We start from the raw sequence: 20522 nt of genomic DNA, 5'->3' as shown, positions 1-20522 counted from the left end.
CACGCTTGCTCCGGAGGCGGGGGGTCTCGGTATTCCGGACCTCCGTAAGTACTTTCAGGCGGCACAGCTGAGATATCTGGTGGAGTGGAACAGGTGGGAGTCCGACAAACACTGGCTTTTTCAAGACCAGGCAGTGGCGGGCCGCACCTTACAAGAGGTTCCATTCTTGCGCCGCGCGCATCGCCCCCCTAACCTTTACGCCTCTTTTGTTACGCGGGTCCCCCTGAGGGTGTGGGATGCAGTCTGCGAGGTTCGGGGCCTCACCACCTTCCCTTCGCCGTTCACACCCATAGTGGGCAACCCGGACTTCTCCCCAGGGATGGAGCCGGGAGCTTTTTCCCATTGGGTGCATGCGGGCTGCAGGGTGCTCTTCCAGATCTATGGACCGGAGGGCGTGATTCCTTTTCAGCAACTTCGCCAGGAATTCGGCCTGACGGAGCTGGACAGATTGCGCTACATGCAGGTTCGGCATTGGGCCCTCCAGCCCCAGGTGCGTGACACCGCTGCTCGTCAAATTACACCGTATGAGAGGTGGCTGGCTACCCGGACCTCCGATGCTAAGCTAATTACCGATCTGTACAAGTACCTACAACCCCGGCCGTTTCACTATTATAACCCGGGGAGGGAGCGCTGGCACAGAGAATTGGGTAGGACACTCAGCCACAAGGAATGGGACAAAATTGCGTATCGGGCGCGGCACTCTGCATATCATACGGGCCTTACGGAGACCTTTACTAAGGTGTCCACTTATTGGTACTACACCCCGGAGAGACTGTATGAAATGCATAAACACACTGACAAGGGGTGCTGGCGGGGCTGCGGGCAGGAGGGTACCCTTTCACACATTCTTTGGGATTGCCCCGTGCTGACCGCTTACTGGAAGGAAGTTTTGGACGAGGTGGATAAGCACTTTGGGATAGAGCTGCCGCGCTTTCCGGCGTATGTCCTGCTGGGCCTCCCCAATGACCTAATGTACCCACTGAAGTCCCGCAGGGGTAGGCAGATCGCGATTGCGCTGGGGTCTGCGGTCCAGAACATCCTTATCCACTGGCGCACCACCACTGTCCCCTCCATTACGGGTTGGTTGCATAGGCTCTGGCATGTGCTGGGAATGGAGAAGCTGTCGCTTACGGTGGCGGGGGAGATAGACCAATTTGAAGAACTGTGGCAACCCTTTCTAGCGCTGCTGTCCACCGAATTCCGGGAGCTCACCTGTCCGAGGTATCTTAGGCTGACGCCGCCGGTGATCCCGGCGGACTAGATTACATGTGAGACGGGGTCCTCGGGGGGGGGGGGGGGGGGGGGGGCTTTTTGGGGCGGATAAACCTGGCGCGGGACCATAGGACGGGGGGGTTGGGGTATTGTTTTTTTTTTCCTCCTTTCTTTACTGGGGGGATGGGGGATGGGGGGGGGTTGGATTGTGCTTTGTTGAGTTGCTGCTGGCTTTCATTGCTCAGATTTGGGGTGTTGGATATGCACGCAGGGATCCCACAGATTGCATTTCTTGCCTTTTATTTACTGTGCTTTTCCTCTGGACCACCGAGCTACCCTTCGCCAACCCTCTTGAGTTGCACCTTTTTCTTTTACTGTATTGTATGTAACCCTAACCTCCTATCCCCCTCCCCCATGGTTTGTTTTGTTTCAATAAAAACGTTTTAAACATAAATTGAGGGAATTCGAGCTAGATATCTCATTGTGGTGATGTCATACAATTAGTTATCAAGAAAAAAACACACAAATTAGTCCATTCGTTATATACAATTTTAAAAGAGACAAAAAATGTAGCAAAAGTGTGTTTTTGCTTAATACCTTATAACCCAAGACCCTTCTGTGATTTCCTGGAGTCGTAAAACCAAAAGAAAAAAGCTAAAAAGTGATTAATCACCGAGGAAAAAGGAGTGCTTGCCCTATGGCGCATGGTAGATTTGGAATGGGGCAAAAGGATAAAGAAACCCTCGACAGGCAGCAAATGTATTAAAAAACGCTTGGTGCAAGTGGTCCTATGAAACTATGAAATTAGATGTTCATAAGGAACCGACGGCATGTTAATCCTGAGTAGAACTCTATATTACCTCAATTGGGTATCATACATTGCTAAGGTGGTGGGCACTGGGATACGGTGATTCTTATAGTGATTTTTCAAGTGGTGTCTTTGGGAGTTAGAAAGAACATACAGTCATGGTTGAATACGCACCATAGTTGGTCGGTAGTTATTTACAGACTGACTAACGTAAACAGCGCTGTGTGAATTGAACACGTAAATGCGCAGCACGCTAATGAAATACACACATGTTTTTCTACAGATATTTCCCCTGACGAAGGGACTAGGTCGTCCCGAAATGCATTGGGCGAAGACCAAGAAATGTATTCATTATCATTATTATCATTTGTATAATAAGTTTGGATTTGTTTGTTATATTGTCATAAAGCAATGTGATTGTTGAAATGCACAAATTGCAATGAAGTAAATGTTTGGAAATGTTTGGTTTAAACAGTGATTCTGAATCAAAAATTAAAAGTTTTATGTATAATTACAAGATGCAATATTGATTGAAAAGGTAGTATATCTTTTAAATAGCTGTGCTTACTCATGTTCAGGTCACATTAACCTGGCCATTAATCATGTATTCACATGCTAGGCAGGCATTAGATGAGTAATGCACGCTAAATGTTGAAAGAATCAGTTTACACATAATTATATAACAGCGATATAATCATTAAAGAGAAGGTAGTGCTGGACTTTCCTCACATTTTAACTATGAGGGTTCACCAACAGCAACAGGGAAGTAGTCATCTACCTGATTACTTGTCGCTAAGTATTCAGCTTTTCCTCACAACAACAAAAAAAAAATGTTGGGTGCTTAAACTAAAAACCCACCTTATGAAACTCAATGTTGACATACCTTTGTACATTGTTTCAGAATCATATGGGTAATTCTTGTTTGTTTCCTGCGCAACAGTTACTATGATGTTCCATTACTACACTGACTTAGACCAGGTGAACACAACATCCTACTCGAAATTGAAGCTCTGTCTGTTTATCAGATTATTCTCTTATGATACATTTCATTATCATTCAGGAAAGCTGTCAAAACCCACCCGTTTCCAGCTTACTTGTGTGCCCTGTTTGCCTGCTTTTGCTTTGTCTACTCTACGCCAGGACACTCTTTGGAGTAGCCGCACAGTTTCTAAATCTCTCATTCATTAATATTCCCCTCATTTATTATAGAGATGATTATCACATAAGAGGCACAAATAATCTCAGAGTAAGAGTAGTTATGGTAATAAATAGCAGCACAAGTGCTAATCTTGTATCGTATTATTAGTAGGCACTCAACCTCTAATACTCAAACTACTCTAAAACCATAGATACATTTAAACAGAAAAGAACACAAAAGGGTGTACCTCAAGAGGCCAACAATTATATTATAGAGCTTGTTCTCTTTTTTCTTTCCTCCTTTTACAATAAACACATATTCAATGGTGTCACTCTCAATATACTCCTCTAAAAAACCGAAATCAGAAGAAGGTACTTGACGGAGGTGGCACGTCGTATAATTCGGTCTGGACTTACATAACCCCATGGGGTGTGGATATTAAGCTACATTATTTATCTATGGCCTTCTGTTATTTCCCTACTATACTATAGGAGCAATACGAGTGCCTGAAGAATAAGAGGGAAAACTGATTCATCTTGAACTTAAATGTAATACTGCTGCAAAGAAATACAGAAGCCCTGATGAAGTCCTCTCAGAGGACGAAACGTGTTGGCTGAGCTGTTTCATTGATGTATTGAAGATCATGGGATCCTATTCTTCTTTTCTGCTCTTTCCCCAACTCAAGTATTGAGACTTGTGACTCAAATAAAATCAGGTTCCCCCCTGGACCCATGTTCCCCACAAATCATTTTTCTTGCACCTGAAATCATTTCAGAACACCTTACGACAATGTTCAGTCAGGTACTCCGTACCGGCTACTTTCCACAAAAATGGAAATTAGCTTCTATTCTCCCCCTCCTTAAGAAGTCAAATCTGGATGCTCGAAATCTAAACAATGCTGGCCTATTTCCCGTCTCCCGTTCTCAGCAAAAAATATAGAGAAAGCAATCAATTCTCAACTGACAGCCTTCATCGAGGAACACGACCATTTGGACACATCTCAGTTTGGCTTCAGATGCCACCATAGTACAGAACTTACCTTAATCATGGCATCAGATCAAATAAGTCAGACTATTGATGCAGGAGGAAACGCCGCCTTGATTTTATTAGATTTCTTGGTGGCGTTTGACACCGTCAATCATGATCTCCTTGTCGGCCGTCTATCGTCTATCTGTATCAAGGATCAAGCTCTTGCCCTCTTGAAATCTTTTCTTTCTGACAGAAAGCAATTTGTAACACTGGGAGAGTTTAGCTCCCGCCCTTTCTCCTTGACTTGCGGTGTTCCTCAGGGCTCATCCCTGGGCCCCACCCTTTTTAATATTTATGTGGTGCTGCTGGGCAAGCTGATCAGATTCTTTGGGTTCTCAGCACTATCATACATGGACGACACCCAAATCATGGTGTCTGTGGTGAGTGGCCCAGTAGAAACAGCTTCACGTTTCCACGATTGCATGCTTCAGGTCGGGAACTGGATAACCCACAATTGCTTAAAGCTTAATTCTGGAAAAACTGAGGTTCTTCTCTTCGGCAGAAACTCCTCTCTGTGGTCCCCTTCATGGTGGCCAGCAGAACCTAGCACACTTCCTATTCCTTCTTCTAAAGTCAAGAACGTAGGAGTGATCTTTGATAGAAAACTCTCTTTGAGGGCCATGTAAACTCTGCCACTTCAGCCTTGTTCTTCACTAACAAACTTGTCAGGAAAATCTTCCCTTTCATTCCTAAAGACCTGCAGAAACCCTGACCACCTATCTTGTTCTCTCAAGAATAGATTATTGTAATGCTCTTTTTGTCAATTTAAAAAAAAACGTTTGAACAAAATTCAGATACTACAAAATGCAGCAGCAGCCCAACTTCTGGGCATTCCCAAATGTCAATCAGTTTCCTCAGCATTCTAGCATCAACACTGGCTTCCTGTCAAAAGACGGATAGATTTTAAGGCTCTCTGCATTTTCTTTAGGGCATTAGATGGTAAGGGCCCTAAATTCTTCAGTAATAGTTTCTGCTGGTACACTCCATACATAACACTCTGCTCCGCCTCAGCCTTTATTCTGGTGGTTCCCAGATTTTTAAAAAACTCAATGGGGAAGAAGAAGTTTTATAACCAGCACCTCTCGCCTTCGGAACTCTCTTCCGATTGAATTTGCAAACCACTACTGATCTGCTTTCATTCTGGAAAGCCTTAAAAACCTGGCTCTTTCATCATTAAGCTCCCTCCTATTGTCTCATCTACCTGTATTGAGCCCAGCGACTAAACACCTCGGGGATTAGAGAGCTGTATAAATCGCATTTTCATGGGCGGTCTTCCTGGCTTGGCGGGCAGCGCTCCGCCACACCGGATGGACCGGGAAGCTGACGCGCGCCACCCCTCTCTGGCATGGGACATGGTTACGGGAGGTTGCGGGGTTGGAGGGTTTTGAGCCGTGGGACTTACTCGGCATCTCCCAGTTGGGAGATGTATGGCGGGGGGGACGCATGTGCTCATATTCGGAACTGCAGGCGCGCTTTTCTCTCCACCCGTCCCAATTCTATAGGTACCTTCAATTGAGACACGCCATACGGGCCCACACCCCGCTTGACATCCGGCTGCCGGATCATAACCCCCCGGAGGCTCAGGTCCTGATGGGTAACCTAGGAAGGGGAGGCATATCCAGAATATATTGTTCCCTTGTTAACAATACCCCTGTGCCCCAGGAGGGTCTGAAGGAGCGATGGGAGGAATGGGTGGGTCCCCTGGACGAGATCGATTGGCGGGAAGCCCTTATGGCTCCCAGGCTAGTGACGGCATCCGCCAAACTGAGACTCATTCAAATCTACTATCTGCGCATGGCCTACCTTACACCAGCGCGCCTGCGGCGCGCGGGCCTCTCCACCGACGCAGCTTGCCCTCGTTGTAGCTTTGACCCGGCTGACTTCCTCCACATGGTATGGTCCGGCCAGGAACTGGAGGGGTATTGGCGTGGTATAGAGACTGACTTGACGGAGGTCCTGGGGTGGGAGGTGCCGCACGACCCCAAACACATCCTACTGGGTATCACTGACGGCCTGGACGGCACGCGTGCTGAAAAAGTGTTTTTCATGACAGCGTTAATGGTGGCAAAAAGGGACATTGTGGCAGCCTGGAAACAGCCGCAGCCGCCTAGTCTGACCAGGTGGAGCGCGGGGGTGGACTGGTGTGCGGCGCAGGAGCGGATTCTTTACCAAGCTCGGGGCTGCCACAAAAAGTATCGCAGGGTTTGGGGGAAATGGTTAGGGAATGTATTGTGATTGGTGGGGTGGGGTGGGGCGGAAGGGGGAGGTGGTTCGGGGGTGGGGGGCGGTAAAGGGGATTGATTCCCAGAGGGGACTAATGTATAAGGCTGGTCTGAAAGGCTCACTGTTTTTTGTTGCACATGAAAACAATAAAAACTTGTTTATCAAAAAAAAAATCGCATTTTCATTTCAATTGATTAATAAAGAGAACTCTTTTTGAGACTTTACACAATGGCTCCCACGGTATTTTGGTATTGGAGAAGAGTATATTGGAAAGGACACCATTGAACTATGCGTTAATTGTGAAAACAGGAAAAGAAAAAAAAGAACAAGCATTTTTTTTTCCTTTAAACATAAGAGGCACATGCCTGTAGAACCTTCTTGACAGCCTTTGATCACATGAACTTTCTTCCCAACTGACTAGCTCGTCCCTCTCCGAGTTTGTCTTTCTTTTTAACAGTGTCCAGCATTATATGTATCACACCATTACTGGACAACATATATCAAGGGGTCTACACAATCCCCGCCAACCCCACATTGGACGAGTGCTTGTCAATGACATCATGATGTACCGGGCTAGAAAAGCTCTTGGCAGTGCTCTTTAACTACACCCGGGCTCACATGGACCTTCCCCTCTACCTATAAGACAGCTCTCTTGGCCAGTGTTAGAAGCCTTCAAGTAAACCCTTTTTTCCTCCCTGATACTTTGTACTGATTACCACTACAAGACGGACTGGTATTGGTCTGTAATGCTCGTGCACGTCTCACACACCTTAACCATTGGACACCTTTTGATCAGTTACTCATGATTTTGACTGTTTACATGAGTGGGTTACATTTTGCTTGGAATAAGAGCATTCCTATTGACCACTTCTGCCCAGATTTACTAACTGATTCCTTTCCAAAAAGGTCCTCCCTTTTTCTTGAGAAACCATGGGAGCATGTTGGTCCCTGTGCACCTAGTTAACATAGCAATATCCCCTTCACCAACCAGACACTATGTTGTGTTATGAACTGTATCTTTATTTAAGCACTCATATCTCACTTTTGGGGGTCTCTGTAGATTGTGTATGCCCTGTCTAGAGGTTGAATGGAGACAATATCTCAACTCAATGTAGATTAGAACTTTGTTTCTCTTTGTGCCAATTCAGGGACATTGTTTGCTGTACTGTGTGGTACACCACTGTGTTTTGTCCCTACGATTGACTGGCAAGCCTCCTCGCTTCTGTAACTGATCGATATTATGTCTTGTATTCCCTTTTTAGGTTTCGCCTGCACAGAGCTTGCACTGTGCTTGTTAAATCTCTTGTATTTAATATATCTTAAAAGGGTGTTCTTCTCAATTCCCATGGCAAAATTACTGTGTTCATTCGCTTTTGTCTGGAACTTTAATTTTTTTTTATTTGTAATGACTGCCTACATTTACTATATTTCTATTATAGCTGTTCACACGGTTTAAGTCTCATTCACTGTCAATATAAAATCTCTTCCCACGGAAAAGGCAGACAGCTTCTAAAAGTATGCTATAATGCTTACTTTTTATTACTTAGTTGCGTGAAGCAGATGCTTTATCCTTAGAACCTTTGTGGCATTTCCTATTCATGCCTCAGTAACTTACTTTGTAGGCATTATTGGATTGATTTGTTCAACTAAACACAAAATATTGCAATATTTTACTACTAAACAGGCAATCACAAGTGCAGTTACCTTACAGGCAATAGGGTCATGAATAAATGGTGCAGAGGCACCGGGGTTAAAAGTTGTCATAACTCCTCTAAACACCAAATATTGCTATATTTTACTACTAAACAGGCAGTCATAAATGCAGTTATCATGCAGGCACTAGGGGCATGATTTGACTGGTGCAGCACGTGTAGTGGCACCTGTCCCAAAAGTTGTCAGAACTCCTCTAAGCACATAGTATTGCTATCAGATCAATTATTTCTATTATTTCACTCTTTCATTGCAGTTTTCAAAAATGTTGCTATTACTTACCTGCACTATACCACTAGTAACAGCACAGTATATTGCCTTTTTGTAGATAAACAAGTCATAACACTTTAACAGACTTTCTGTAACTTACATTGTACAGCTACTCAGCAAGCTACAATTTACAACAATAGCAGCTTATTATTGATCACATAGGTGAAACCTAATGCATGTATCAATGCTTGTTTGCCATTATCACTTTTCACACACTGTGCTGTGTTAGCACAAAGGGACACGGTCCTGAAGAATGCCTTTACACCTCTTTCTGAAGGTGCTATATACCCAGAAACATGTTGACCTCCCTTTACTGAAAACATTTACCCCGCCTTTCTTTTATCTTCTACTCACTGATGACAGGAATAAAAAATAAAAGTCCACCAGTAGGTAGTATTAGCAGATCTCTGATTCCCCTCTGTAGATATCACTCTTCTACACACCCACACCAACCCCTCCCCATAGAAGTTCCTGTTATAACCCTTATACACCTCAGTAGCTCCCCTTGTACGAGGGTTGTAGCCCACACAAACAGCGGCCCTATGATGAAGCATGCCACCCTTGGCTGGGTGAAGGCCTTTGTCCTCAAATAGGATTAGACCAATTTACATGAGACATACACATTGATCTGTGATAGATTACCACGGGTATTCATAGTTGTAGTGCAATTCTGAATCCAGTTTCTGTCCCTTTGTGTGTAGGATTTGAAAAGTAATCGATTTTGCTGGTTTTTGTACCAACCTTTTTTTCTGCCTTTCTTAAAGGAAACTGAATTTGTTAGAGATACTCACAGTACTATACTTGGCATACCTGCTTGATAGTACAACAAGCAGCAATTTAAATTTCTTTGCAGAGGGAAAGCCAGCCTCAATACCAAGGGCCTGATTGAGAGTTGGTTTTACGGGTTAATCTGTCACACACATGATGGATATCCTGTCCTCCGTATTACAAGTGCCACTGGATATAATGTATTTGTAATATGGCAGACTGGATATCTGTCACGTTTGAGATGGAGTAACCCATCTGTCGACCTCAAAATTAGGTGCGGAGTCTGGAAAGGACAAATTGTTTGCTTCAGGGAGATGTCTTGCTTATTTATTCTCCAGAGTATCAACTAAGGGTATCTACACGAAGAAGAATCCATCCTTTGAAATGAAAATCCTACACCATGTACGCAGAGGAGTGTAATCGATAATTTGGCATGTGATGTGTGATGACCAATGCATTACAAAGAGAACAGAAACATATCTCTTTTAGTGTAGATTAAAGTTAAGTCTCCTTTTGGTTATAGCCCTAGTGTTGGGATTTCCCTCCAAGTCACCCAAGCCAGATAGCATCTGCAATACTGAAAAGCTAATTCTGAACAGCTGTGATACATTTCTAGAGGCAACTCTGCAGGAACTTGTGTATATTACCTCTACAAAAGAACAGTTGTCTGCAGTTTGGACAAAATTATTTAGACTTTGTTTTTATTCTTCTTTTTATTGGCTCTTCACCCCTGGTTTACCTCTTAAGACTGACTACCAGCAAGTCTTCAGACGCATTCATTAATTCCTGTTGTGTCCCCAGGGCTGTGCTCTTTTACCTTGCATAATAAATGTTTATGGCTCCTTTGGCGACCTCCATCTGCTCTGTTGGCCTCTGGTTTTACAGGCATGCTGAAGATACACATCTTATTTTCAACTTCAGAGCATGGGCTTTATCTTCTAATCTAAGACCAAAGTGTGGATGGGAAAATAGGCTAACATTAGGTGCTAAAAAATATGAATATTTGAAGCATGAACATTTGGAGCCTTGCATACTGGTCTGCGGAGATGGGCATGTAATCTTCTCTGGTTGCAGTGGTACAGAACCTAGCTTTTCATATCGGCTCAGTCTTTTAGGTGCAGGAACAAAGAACTGGTGGTGATCGCGGCCTGTTCATTTCAGATAAATAGGCTAACAGATCTTCTACCTTTTGTGGTTACCCTCATAGGATTCACTTTGGACTATGGGAACACACTTGATATTGCTAATGGTCTACTCCTGAATCTTCAGGCAATTTAGAACATGCAGCTATATTGGTAATGTGCATGCATAGTATTATTCATATAGCTTTCTTGGGGGAATAACTTCATTCGAGCTAGAGCTTCATAATACAATTTGTTTTGGCTCATTGTCTCAAACGCCATGGATACACAGCCAGCTGAACTTTTGACTTCATGGGGCTGACTGATGTCCGTGCACACAAATATTTTAAATGTTCTAACTAGTGTATTTGCCTGCTAATCATTACAATTTTAACAAACAAGCTCTAAGACCCTGCAAGTTTATTACAGAATTCTTGTAGGGTTGCATTTGCAATTTGTTTCCCTTTCCTTCCTTGATATATGACGCTATTCTATTCCTTAATGTATGACACTGTTCAATTCTTATTTGTTATTGTCTATATTTTTCTCTTTTTTGGTTTTCACTCACTTAAAGTGGAAAGGCATTCTGCATTGTTAGCTAAATGACAAAGACCAAACACATCTACAAAGGATGCCAGTGGACACTCTGGGTCTTTACAGGCTTGGCAAAAACTGTGTAGCCGTGATGTCTGAGGGAACAATCTCCAGCTGTGGTCATTCACCTCTCACCTGCCTTGCTACCCAAGGACCTAAGCAGTATAAAGGGTTTTTGGTCTATCAGAGGTCAGATAAGCCCAGGTTTCGCCAGTTCTGAGCTTTCACAGTTTGTGGCTAAGAGGAATAATACTTGGGAAGGTCAGGAAATTTGCAGATGATTGCTAAGTGTGTCAGTGGGGTAAGTCTGTCAGTGGGGTAAGCGGGATCAGAACTAGTGTCTACTGGTCCCAAATCCTTTGCCCTAAACCTCTAGGTGTTTTCAAAAAGGCATCCAGATAATCTTCTATGTTTTCTTTTGCTTCTTTTCTTCTTCCAAATAATTGTCCCCTTGTTTTGTTCTTGTTTTGTTTCCTCTCTACCCCAGGCACGAGCACTCCTGCAGACAGCTTCTTCCTTGGCACCACACATGTATGAACCACATTTCAACTTTGCAGCACTTTCCGATCAGGTGATGTACCATTTTACTGTTCTTTTCAACTGCAACCTTGTTTTTTTCCCCACAATGGAAAATATAACTAACCAATTCAATTGACCATCATGAGATCTTCATCAACATTCAAAGCCATTTAGAGTAATCTCTGCAGGTGAAGAACATTTCCGAAATCGTTTAAAAATGTATATCCATAAATTAGTACAAAATAGTCAATATGTCTTTTAAAAGGTAAATATTTTAAGAGGTAAATATTGCGAACAAACAGTGTGAGAGCTCTCATGATGCCCTACGGCATCTCAGGATCCCTGAACACTACTGCCAGTTGTTTAACCTACATTTCCTTCACAGGTGATCTGTTTCGACAGTTGTTGCTACCATTTGTAGCTTCTGTCATTCATTATTTTATGTACGGTATTGTGGTAACACACGTTTTAAAGAGATGCATCAAAATGTTGAACAAAGTGGCGGTAACAGTGAGGTGGGCAATTTAGAAATACAGCAGGGATATAAACTGTGGGGAAAGGTGTAGGATTACAATATTTTGAGAGTTGCAACTCTGGTACATCGTCATGGATCATTCAGGTTGACTGCCTACAGTAGAAAAGGTTATCTCAAATTTACAGTTTACTCAGAATACTTGTATGCTAAACACAAGAATAACCTTAAATTGTACACCACATCAGTATTTGATATATTAAGCGTGCATAATGTATGTCTGGTCACAAGGCTCATGTCTAATACTTGTTTATGGGGTGTGAATAGAGGAAACTGAGGTACAGTTGTAGTCTAATTTTGAGTTGGTCAAAGAGGTGCAGTGCCTGTTGACATAAGTGTTTTGAAAGTGTTTCTTTCCAGGTGTTTGTGGCTTTTATGGTTCTAATCTTTTTTATTGAGTTTTCTGAAAACATTACATAAGCACCCCCAACTACATCCATAGGCCGGTGAGGTACAAAAGAGTAATGAATAGTCAAAAGAGCAAAATAGGTAGGGGGGGATCAATAGGGATGGAAGGATGGGGTGGAAAGGAAGAATATAGTGGGAAAGGAAGAGGCGTCTGCTCCTCAGGTTCTAGTGTTACAGGACACTATGTGTACAGGCTGCGGGGGAGTAGCACCGGCTAGGCATTGTAGTTTCTCCTGCATCAGTGCCAGATGTTGCCTGTGTAAGGTGTAGAACCTGTATGTATGCTGGGCAGGAAAGCTCCCGGAATTCCTGGCATAGGAAGTGTATGCATGGGCCCCACATTTTGTCAAAATGCATCAGTTTGCCTTCTACTGCTGCCGTCAGTCTTTCCATGCTAGGAAGTCTCCAGAGCATATACTGCCAGTGCGTTTGTGCCGGAGTGCCATCAGTTCCCCATTTAGAAAACATAACCTGTTTTACTGCGCAAAGGGCAAGGGTGACTGCGCGACCCTTTGCAGATCGCAAGGGGTAAGTTAGTGCATTGCTTAGGCCCAACAAAATGTACTTGGGTATGTCTGTGTCATGCATCTCGTTAATATCCACCAGGACATCTGCCCAGTATTGTTGAAGTTTAGGGCAGTGCCATAGAATGTGTGTCAGTTTACCTAAGTGTCCCCTCTGCCGTGAGCAGCCATCCTCCCGCCTGGCTTCCATTTAATTGTTCTAGCAGATGTATAATACCAATAATGCACAATTCTTTAGTAGAGTTTCCTTGCCAGAGGCACTACCAGCAGATATGCATGCCCAGTGTACAACATCTGCCCATTCCTTAGGATTGAAGGAGCATTTACATTCTAATTCCCACTGTTGCTGTGCCGCAGATCTCGTGTTAGCTGTTGAAGTGTTAAGGAAATCATATATGTCAAAGAGGAGTTTTTTGTCTGTATTACTGGTGAGGATCCACTTCTCAAAGGAAGTGAGGGGTCTGCTTGTGTGTGGTAGTTTGTGTAGTTGTATAACTCAGTCTCTAATTGCACTATATTGCTGCTGTGCAGTGAAGGGAATGCCATGGTTAGCCTGAATTTGGGAAAGTCCATGGGACTGGCTTGACCAAATAGGTCCCCTATTGTCTTAAAGTTGGTGACTTGCCATTGTGAAAATGCTGCTTCTTGCAGCGCCGGTGGGAAATCCGGATTTCATATAGTATGTATCTGTGGTGAACCACTTCCTATCCCAGGAATTCCTGGAGCTTTCCTGCCCAGCATACATGCAGGTTCTACATCTGTGGTGATATGCAGGTAGAGAGTTTCCATGTCAGCTGTACCCTGTCCCGTGCACTCACTGTTGCCCTAACTATGGGGTAAATGTAGACACCTGGCGGTCGATGTGATTTGGGAAGCCAAGGTATTTTCCAAATGTGGATCCCCGCTTTCGTCTGATCTATTAAACACCAGTGCCTCTCTGTGCTAGGTCAGGACCACTCTACTAGAAGCTGTGGTGCTTGATAGTAACATAGCAAATAGGGAACCTTCCTCTGCTGGTAGTGTAGGAAGCTGGGTCTTTATTTAGTGCATTCAATAAAGAAATCCGACACCAATTTATACAAATAACACACTTTTATAGGAAATTAGATACCAAGATCATTGTAATCAGGCAAGTACTTTTCGAGTTATGAATTTTTACAGTTTTCAAAAGTTGACAGTGCAATTGTTGGAAGCAGTAACGTTATTCTATGGGGGAAAAAAATATAGTGCATTTGGGCACCTATCAGTGACTTACAGGACAGTTCTCCTGGACTTAAAGTGAGTATGGGGCAAGGTCCAAGGTCAAAACAACAGGTCACCTCAGGAGGCTCTAGGACATCCAGATGCATAGGTGTGTTACAGCATTGGGCGTCCCATTCACTTCAATGTTGAACAGTCCAGTCAGAAAGAGGCTACAAGCTCCGACTGGGGGACCAGTCCAGGGGAACCCACAGGGCGTGGCTCGACCCTTGTGGTGCTCAGGCATGTAGGGACACTGTTAGTCCACTTCTCCTCGGCTGTGTGGCTCGGTTGTGTCTTTTCCCATTGGGTTCGGTGCCGGAGTCACTCGCAGTTGAAGGGGGCCTGCAGAAAAAAGCTGAAGGCAGTGACTGCACATCCAGTCTGGCCAAACCCAAGCATGGGCTCAGCTCTTGTGGGTCTCAGGGCCCCATGGGCACCGTCACCTCCCTTGGACTCTGGAGTGCAGTTCCAGGGGTGCTCTGAGCTGTCAGTTGGCGGCGGTCAAGGACCCCTCTTGTCTTTGGTTTCTGCAGAAGGGGGCAAACAGGACAGCTGGACCACTCTCATTGTGGGTCTTACTGTCCCTGAAGTCCTTCGACGTACAGGTTGTTTTCCATGGCGTTGGTGTCCGATCTGGTCACAACAAACCTTGGTTGCTGCAAGGGGTCAGGGACCCCATGTATTGGTGTATTGCAATTCCGATTGGTCTTGGAGTCTCCATACTTGGAGGGAGGATGGATCTGACTTGTAGCAGGACAACTACTTCTTCTTGGGCAGGTGCAGCGTCGTTAGTCCCCGTAGGTCGGTGTACCAGGCATTGCTTCTTCGGTGTCAGTGGCTGCAGGGGAGTAGTTCCTCTACTCCAAGGAAGTTTCTTTGGTAATTGGCGAAGCACTGACAGCCCTCCACGTTTCTTGGGAGTCTCCACAGCAGAAGAATGTGTTAGTTGCTCCATGAGGTTTGGGTGCAGCTGGCAGGGTTGGCAACAAGTCAGTCATGCTTCTCAGGCCAGCAGTCTTCTTTGTCCACTCTTTCTTTTGTGTCCGTTAAAATCTGAGGTCCTGGTGTAGGGGGTCCCCAGTGCACTTCTGTGAAGTTGCATCAAATAACAGGCAAAAAGGGGGGTACTACTGCAACTAAAACCCAGTTTCCCACAGGTAGTAATTCCTTGTAAAATGCTGAGCCCAGCACAATGGTGGTAATCCTTGGCATCATGCCTGCCCTAGCGCAACGAGGGCAATTTAGGGCAACATGCTGACCCTGGCACATTGGTGGCAATACTTACAATATAGTGGTCTGCCATATTAAGATGATGCCAAGAAACAAATGTAAATAATTGTGAATATACTAAAAGTCAGACAGTCGCATACAGGAGAGGAACATGTAATGGGTGTGTTAGTGTGTATGGTTAGCAAACCTTTACAAAACCTTAGACAAATGGTTTGGTCATTGCTGGGGTTTTGGGGAAAAAGTTAGACGAGGGAAAACCTATTGCATTTATAAATGTTTGTTGATGTCTACTATAAAGCTTTGAATAGTTTGTTTTGTAGCGTCCCTTAACCAAATATCCCCAAATACGTTATCTTTCCTTTCGCCCAGCAAAGCAGAGTAACTCAAATAATACCAAAGATAACAGCTCCAGCCCACAATTATCAATTCTGACTTCTCAAGTTGTATTTTTAACCCCCATATGGCCTCATACAGACCCCCAGACTTTCAGGTCTCCGGGTATAGTTTACAGGTTTCCCCACGTCCGATAATATCATCCATACATAGGTGTATTCTGTGTGATATAACATCAAATACCTATTTTTCTAACCTTTGATGCCTGAGGTTCAACTGACGGAAAACAAGCATTGGCATAGCCAATAGGTCTCGCCTTTGGGACCTTATAAGTGCTTAGCCATGCAACAGTTGATGTTGTGGCACCAAGGATATTGTGCTGCATAACTAAATACTTATAAGGTCCCAAAAGAGAGACCTATTGGCTATGCCAGTGCTTGTTTTTTATGACTCGGACGACCATGGGCCCAATTCACAAATTTAAATTTGGTTGCAAACATATGTCAATGATCGAATGTAGATGTTTACACCAGAAAAGAATTCATAAAAAGATTCCTGACAGCCAAAGATCCATTTATGGGCCACGAGTAAGAGATTTACACAGCAATAAATGTCACTAAGTGTTAAATGGCGTGGAAGTCTTGAAAACTTGGGACATCCACAAATATAGGTCTGTGTGCATTCCCAAACTCCTCTCTAGCTCCTTTTCACCCAGGAAAGGGTCATATATTTGCTCCAGATAAAGGGTAGGGGACTACCTGTCCAGGGTAAGAACATATCACCCCCACATTTGTTGGGGAGTCGGGGGGAGTGCTTTGTTCACATGGAAAAATATTTTCCCTTGGGAGAAAAAAATGCATTATTTATTTATTTATTTATTTTGAGAGTTTTATATAGCGCTGGCTAGACCCGGAGGTATCAGAGCGCTTTACATAAGGTTCCACAGAAATTACAAAATTACATCAGTTACACGTTACATCAGTTACTAGAAGTTACTAGAAGCGCTGGCTAGACCCGTGGGTATCAGAGCGCTTTACATTAGGAATCACATTATTACTCAGTTAAAAACAGTTACAGGTTACATCGGTTATACAAAACACATTTAAATAGTATGAAGGAAGGATAAATAGAGCGGATAGGGGTAAGGGTGTAGGTGGAAGGAAGGAGATAACGGCAGGAGAGACGAAGGAAGGTCTGCCCAATGGCCGGCTGGGTAGGTGACGGCCGAGGAGGGAATTCACAGCCCATCTCCCCTATAGCTATCAGGGTAGCTCCACCGGGCAACAGTCAGGTAGCAAGGTCTCAGCGGTCGAGGAAAAGTTCACAGGGTAAATGTCCTGAAGGGTGTGCAGGATGCAGGTAGGATAGGGGTAAGAGGGAAGGGGGTAGGGGGAAGATAACGGCAGGAGAGACGAAGGAAGGTCTGCCCAATGTCCGGCTGGGTAGGTGACGGCCGAGGAGGGAATCCACAGTCCATCTCCCCTATAGCTATCGGGGTAGCTCCAGCAGGCATCGGTCAGGTAGCAAGGTCTCAGCGGTCGAGGGAAAGTTCACAGGGTAAATGTCCTGAAAGGGTGTGCAGGATACAGGTCGGTTGAGGGCTAAGATCAAGGTCTGGTCGATGACCAGTTGTTTGATTGTCCAGGAGTCAAATTAAATCGTGGTAAGGTCAACAGTGGCGGCCATCTTGTGGTCTTTGCTGTTTCAATACTATTAGGTTATAACTTAGACCCCCAGTGACGATCGGCGGGAGGTGCCATTTTGAAGTCAGGCGCGTTTCAGAAGGGACACTCGAGGAATAAAAAAACGTGTAGCTGGTGCGCTTGTGCCCGGAGTAGCTTCCAATCCTTGTACAGTTGTGTCTGCTGGTTTTATTTAGCAGAGGAGATCCCATTCCCGTTGTGCGGAGATGTTCACTCTGGAAAACTGTACAGAAATAACAGCAGCCTGCATAGAAAGCCACCTAACCTTCCCAGAAAAAATAGATTCATGCAGAGGCGGAGCTCTCCGCCTGTATTGTTCCTACTTTTTTGGGAATAAGGTTCCAGGTTAAGGGAACAGACCTCCTAGCTCGCTGAGGATGGACGTTATAACTTGGAAGTTTACAAATGTGACCTCAATTTTTGAACTTCATCAGTAACAAACCGAATTTTATTTCTTGAGTGTGAGCCTGATACTCTGGCCACTCACTTGTGTCCCCTAGAACTGAGATGAAAGGCTGCAAGCTAAGACTTTCATACCCCAAGCATGCCCTTGGGACATTGATCACTACTACAGTGTCTCTTTAGACTGCCACAGGTTGTGTTGGCAGGGAACTGGCTGGGGTTAAGAAGGCTTTGGTGACAGGTCGGTCTGCTAGAGCGAGCAGTAAAAGTCAGCGATGTTAGATGAAGTTCTTAGAGTCAGTGTAGTGGGTTACATGGTAATGTCTGGGAACAAGTCGAACTCTTAAGCAATATTAAGCAAGGGGCGGGTGCTCACAGGTAGCTACTGAGTGGGAACAGTGTTGTAATGCCATCACCTCGTTAACAGGTACCTGAAACTTTGGTGCATTTCACAATATTTTTGTAGGACAACATGAAACTACCTTAATTGGAAAGTTACACGAAGGACAATTGCACTGCATTGTTTTTGGTGTCTGGTAATAGATTAAATCTGTGCATTTTAATCTTCTTTGCTTTACTGGCTCCTGCATCTTTTTTTACAGCTACACAATCTGATTGTGTTTTATGTCTGTGAGTCATGCATTCGGATCGCCGAAATCTGAAGCTGCACATTCTGAGAATATTTTCCATCTGCCCCAAGATTCAGCAGTCCGTGTATGCTTGCACACCTGAGCTCTCCAGAGAACTCTGTGACCTCACTGTGTACTCCTGTGCACATATAAATTCTATTTAATAAAAACAGGTTTATTAAACTTATAGAAAAACAAACAATGTTAAAAGTATATTCAATCAATAAAAAAGTTGGAAATCTTAGGTTATTATAGAAGAGCCTCAGAGTACAGATGCCTGGGGGCAGGAGTAGTCCCCAAAGCGGAGCGTGCCATGCGCACTCCAGCGGCCCGGGGGCTCGGAAGCACCCACGCCGTTCAAGCGCTACCACAGCCTCACCGCTGCCGCCGTTAGTTTCAAAGTGCTGCTGAAGGCTGGCGGTTCGCGCGTGCATGCTCGCGTGAACGCAAGCTTGTCGCCAGCCAGCAGCACTTTGAAAACTCACCTACTAAAGTCTCTCCGAGCAGCGCATGCGCGCTGACTCGGCGAGACCTAAAAAGAAAGGGACAAAGAATAGACATGTCTTGTACCTCTGAGCAGTGACAAACCCAGATAATACCTATTTTTGGTACCATAGAAACAGGAGCATATGAAACCGCCAAAGTGCATTGTCCTTCCTTTCCATCTTGCCCTTAACCCCTGCAACCATTCATTCATTACTATCCCTCAACACATCTCCTGGTTCAAAGGCCGAATTTTGTTTCGGACATTATAGTTACTTTCTATTTGGATATAATTTGTGTCTCAGACAAGTGTCTGCCAAAAATCAGTGTTTTCTGCAAGCACATAATGTTGGGTGAATCAGATAATTGATGCCTCCAACTCAACTGTGGCCTTCACTACAGTACCAGGTAAGTAAATGCACCATCGAAAACAAACTTTATCGTTCAAGTATTACATTCACGCTGGCCAGTGTGTCAAAGCATATTTTTCTGACCAGTTCCTCCATCCCTCCCCGGTTATCGAAACTGGAGTACTCCCCCAATTGGCTAGTAAGATTACTGATTCTTTTTTTCATGATTGCGGTGCCCAACATGTACATTTGACCTGATTTCAGCATTGACCAGATCTTGCCCAACTATTCAGGAAAGAAAATAGAAAGCTCTAAATGAAGACAGATTCCATTATTTTCTTTGCAGCTTATAAGAGATCAATATTCCAGCCACTTTCTCCGGCCTTCCAAGTTACAACAGTAAAAAGAACATTGACCAACCGATCAGAAAGTTTTCTCCTGTATTTCAAAACTAGAAAACAAGTGGTCTGCGAGACGTAGGGTGTTGAAATATCTGTGGCTTGGGGTCCTGGAACTGCTGAACAGTTTGAAGTATTATCCAGTGTTCTAGCACCACTTTTTAGCTTGGATAGCCTCAGAAACAGATAAAAACGGGCGCGAACATAGGGAAGGTGCTGTGGCTGGACTTGAGGCTCAGTGCATAGCAGCTTTAGTCTTCCTCTGTTACCAGGTCTACTTTGGAGATGTTAGGCAGGATGGTGAGATTATAAGTGACCTGGTGGTCCTCCCAATTCATGTTGATTGTGGGAAATCTGTTGTACACTCCGTACTAGACCCTACTTTTATTACAATCCTTAATGACAGTCGGATATATAAGTATAAGGGACCTCTTTGATGAAACAGGGAATCATAGACTTTGACAAATTAACCCACATTTTCTTTATCCCCTAAAGAGAAAGTGTTCTAATGCTAGCAAATTAGCCTCTGGGCCTTGCAACCCTCTATCAAACGTTATGCTTGCAGGCGTCTAACAAATTCTGAAGGGTGGTTGGTATCAAAGGAGGTGCAACAAGGGTCTAATTTCAAATACTTCTATGCTCATAATTGAAGTGAGCACCATCAGGAAGGAACCCCGGGTGGCCTGATGGAAATGAGAGTCGGAAGAAATGAGAGCAAATTTATACAAGAGCAAAATCACTGAACAGACCATTTTGATCAGGGAGGCTATGGTGAAAATAGTTATTGGTACCACACTCCGATCAAATTACACTAGTAGAACTCTCACTGTTCAGATAGATGTTGGTGAGGATGTGGGGTGGCACTTTTCTGCACTTGTGGGGGTGCCTAAGACTGT

General features: G+C 44.3%; 1 protein-coding gene across 2 annotated transcripts in view; it reads left to right on the top strand.

Annotated features, from left to right (window-relative positions):
* Positions 1-20522, top strand: part of TTC8 (tetratricopeptide repeat domain 8) — a 357649-nt gene that overhangs the window by 321652 nt on the left and 15475 nt on the right. For both annotated transcript variants that reach the window (XM_085626573.1, XM_085626572.1), the window contains one exon: positions 11361-11444. In XM_085626573.1, the coding sequence (XP_085482699.1) occupies positions 11361-11444 (84 nt within the window). The remainder of the gene's footprint in view (positions 1-11360; positions 11445-20522) is intronic.

The sequence above is a fragment of the Triturus cristatus genome, chromosome 9, assembly GCF_964204655.1.
Source record: "Triturus cristatus chromosome 9, aTriCri1.1, whole genome shotgun sequence".
NCBI classification, from domain to species: domain Eukaryota; kingdom Metazoa; phylum Chordata; class Amphibia; order Caudata; family Salamandridae; genus Triturus; species Triturus cristatus.
Note: the sequence above shows the minus strand (reverse complement) of the source record. Positions and strands in the feature narration are given on the sequence as shown.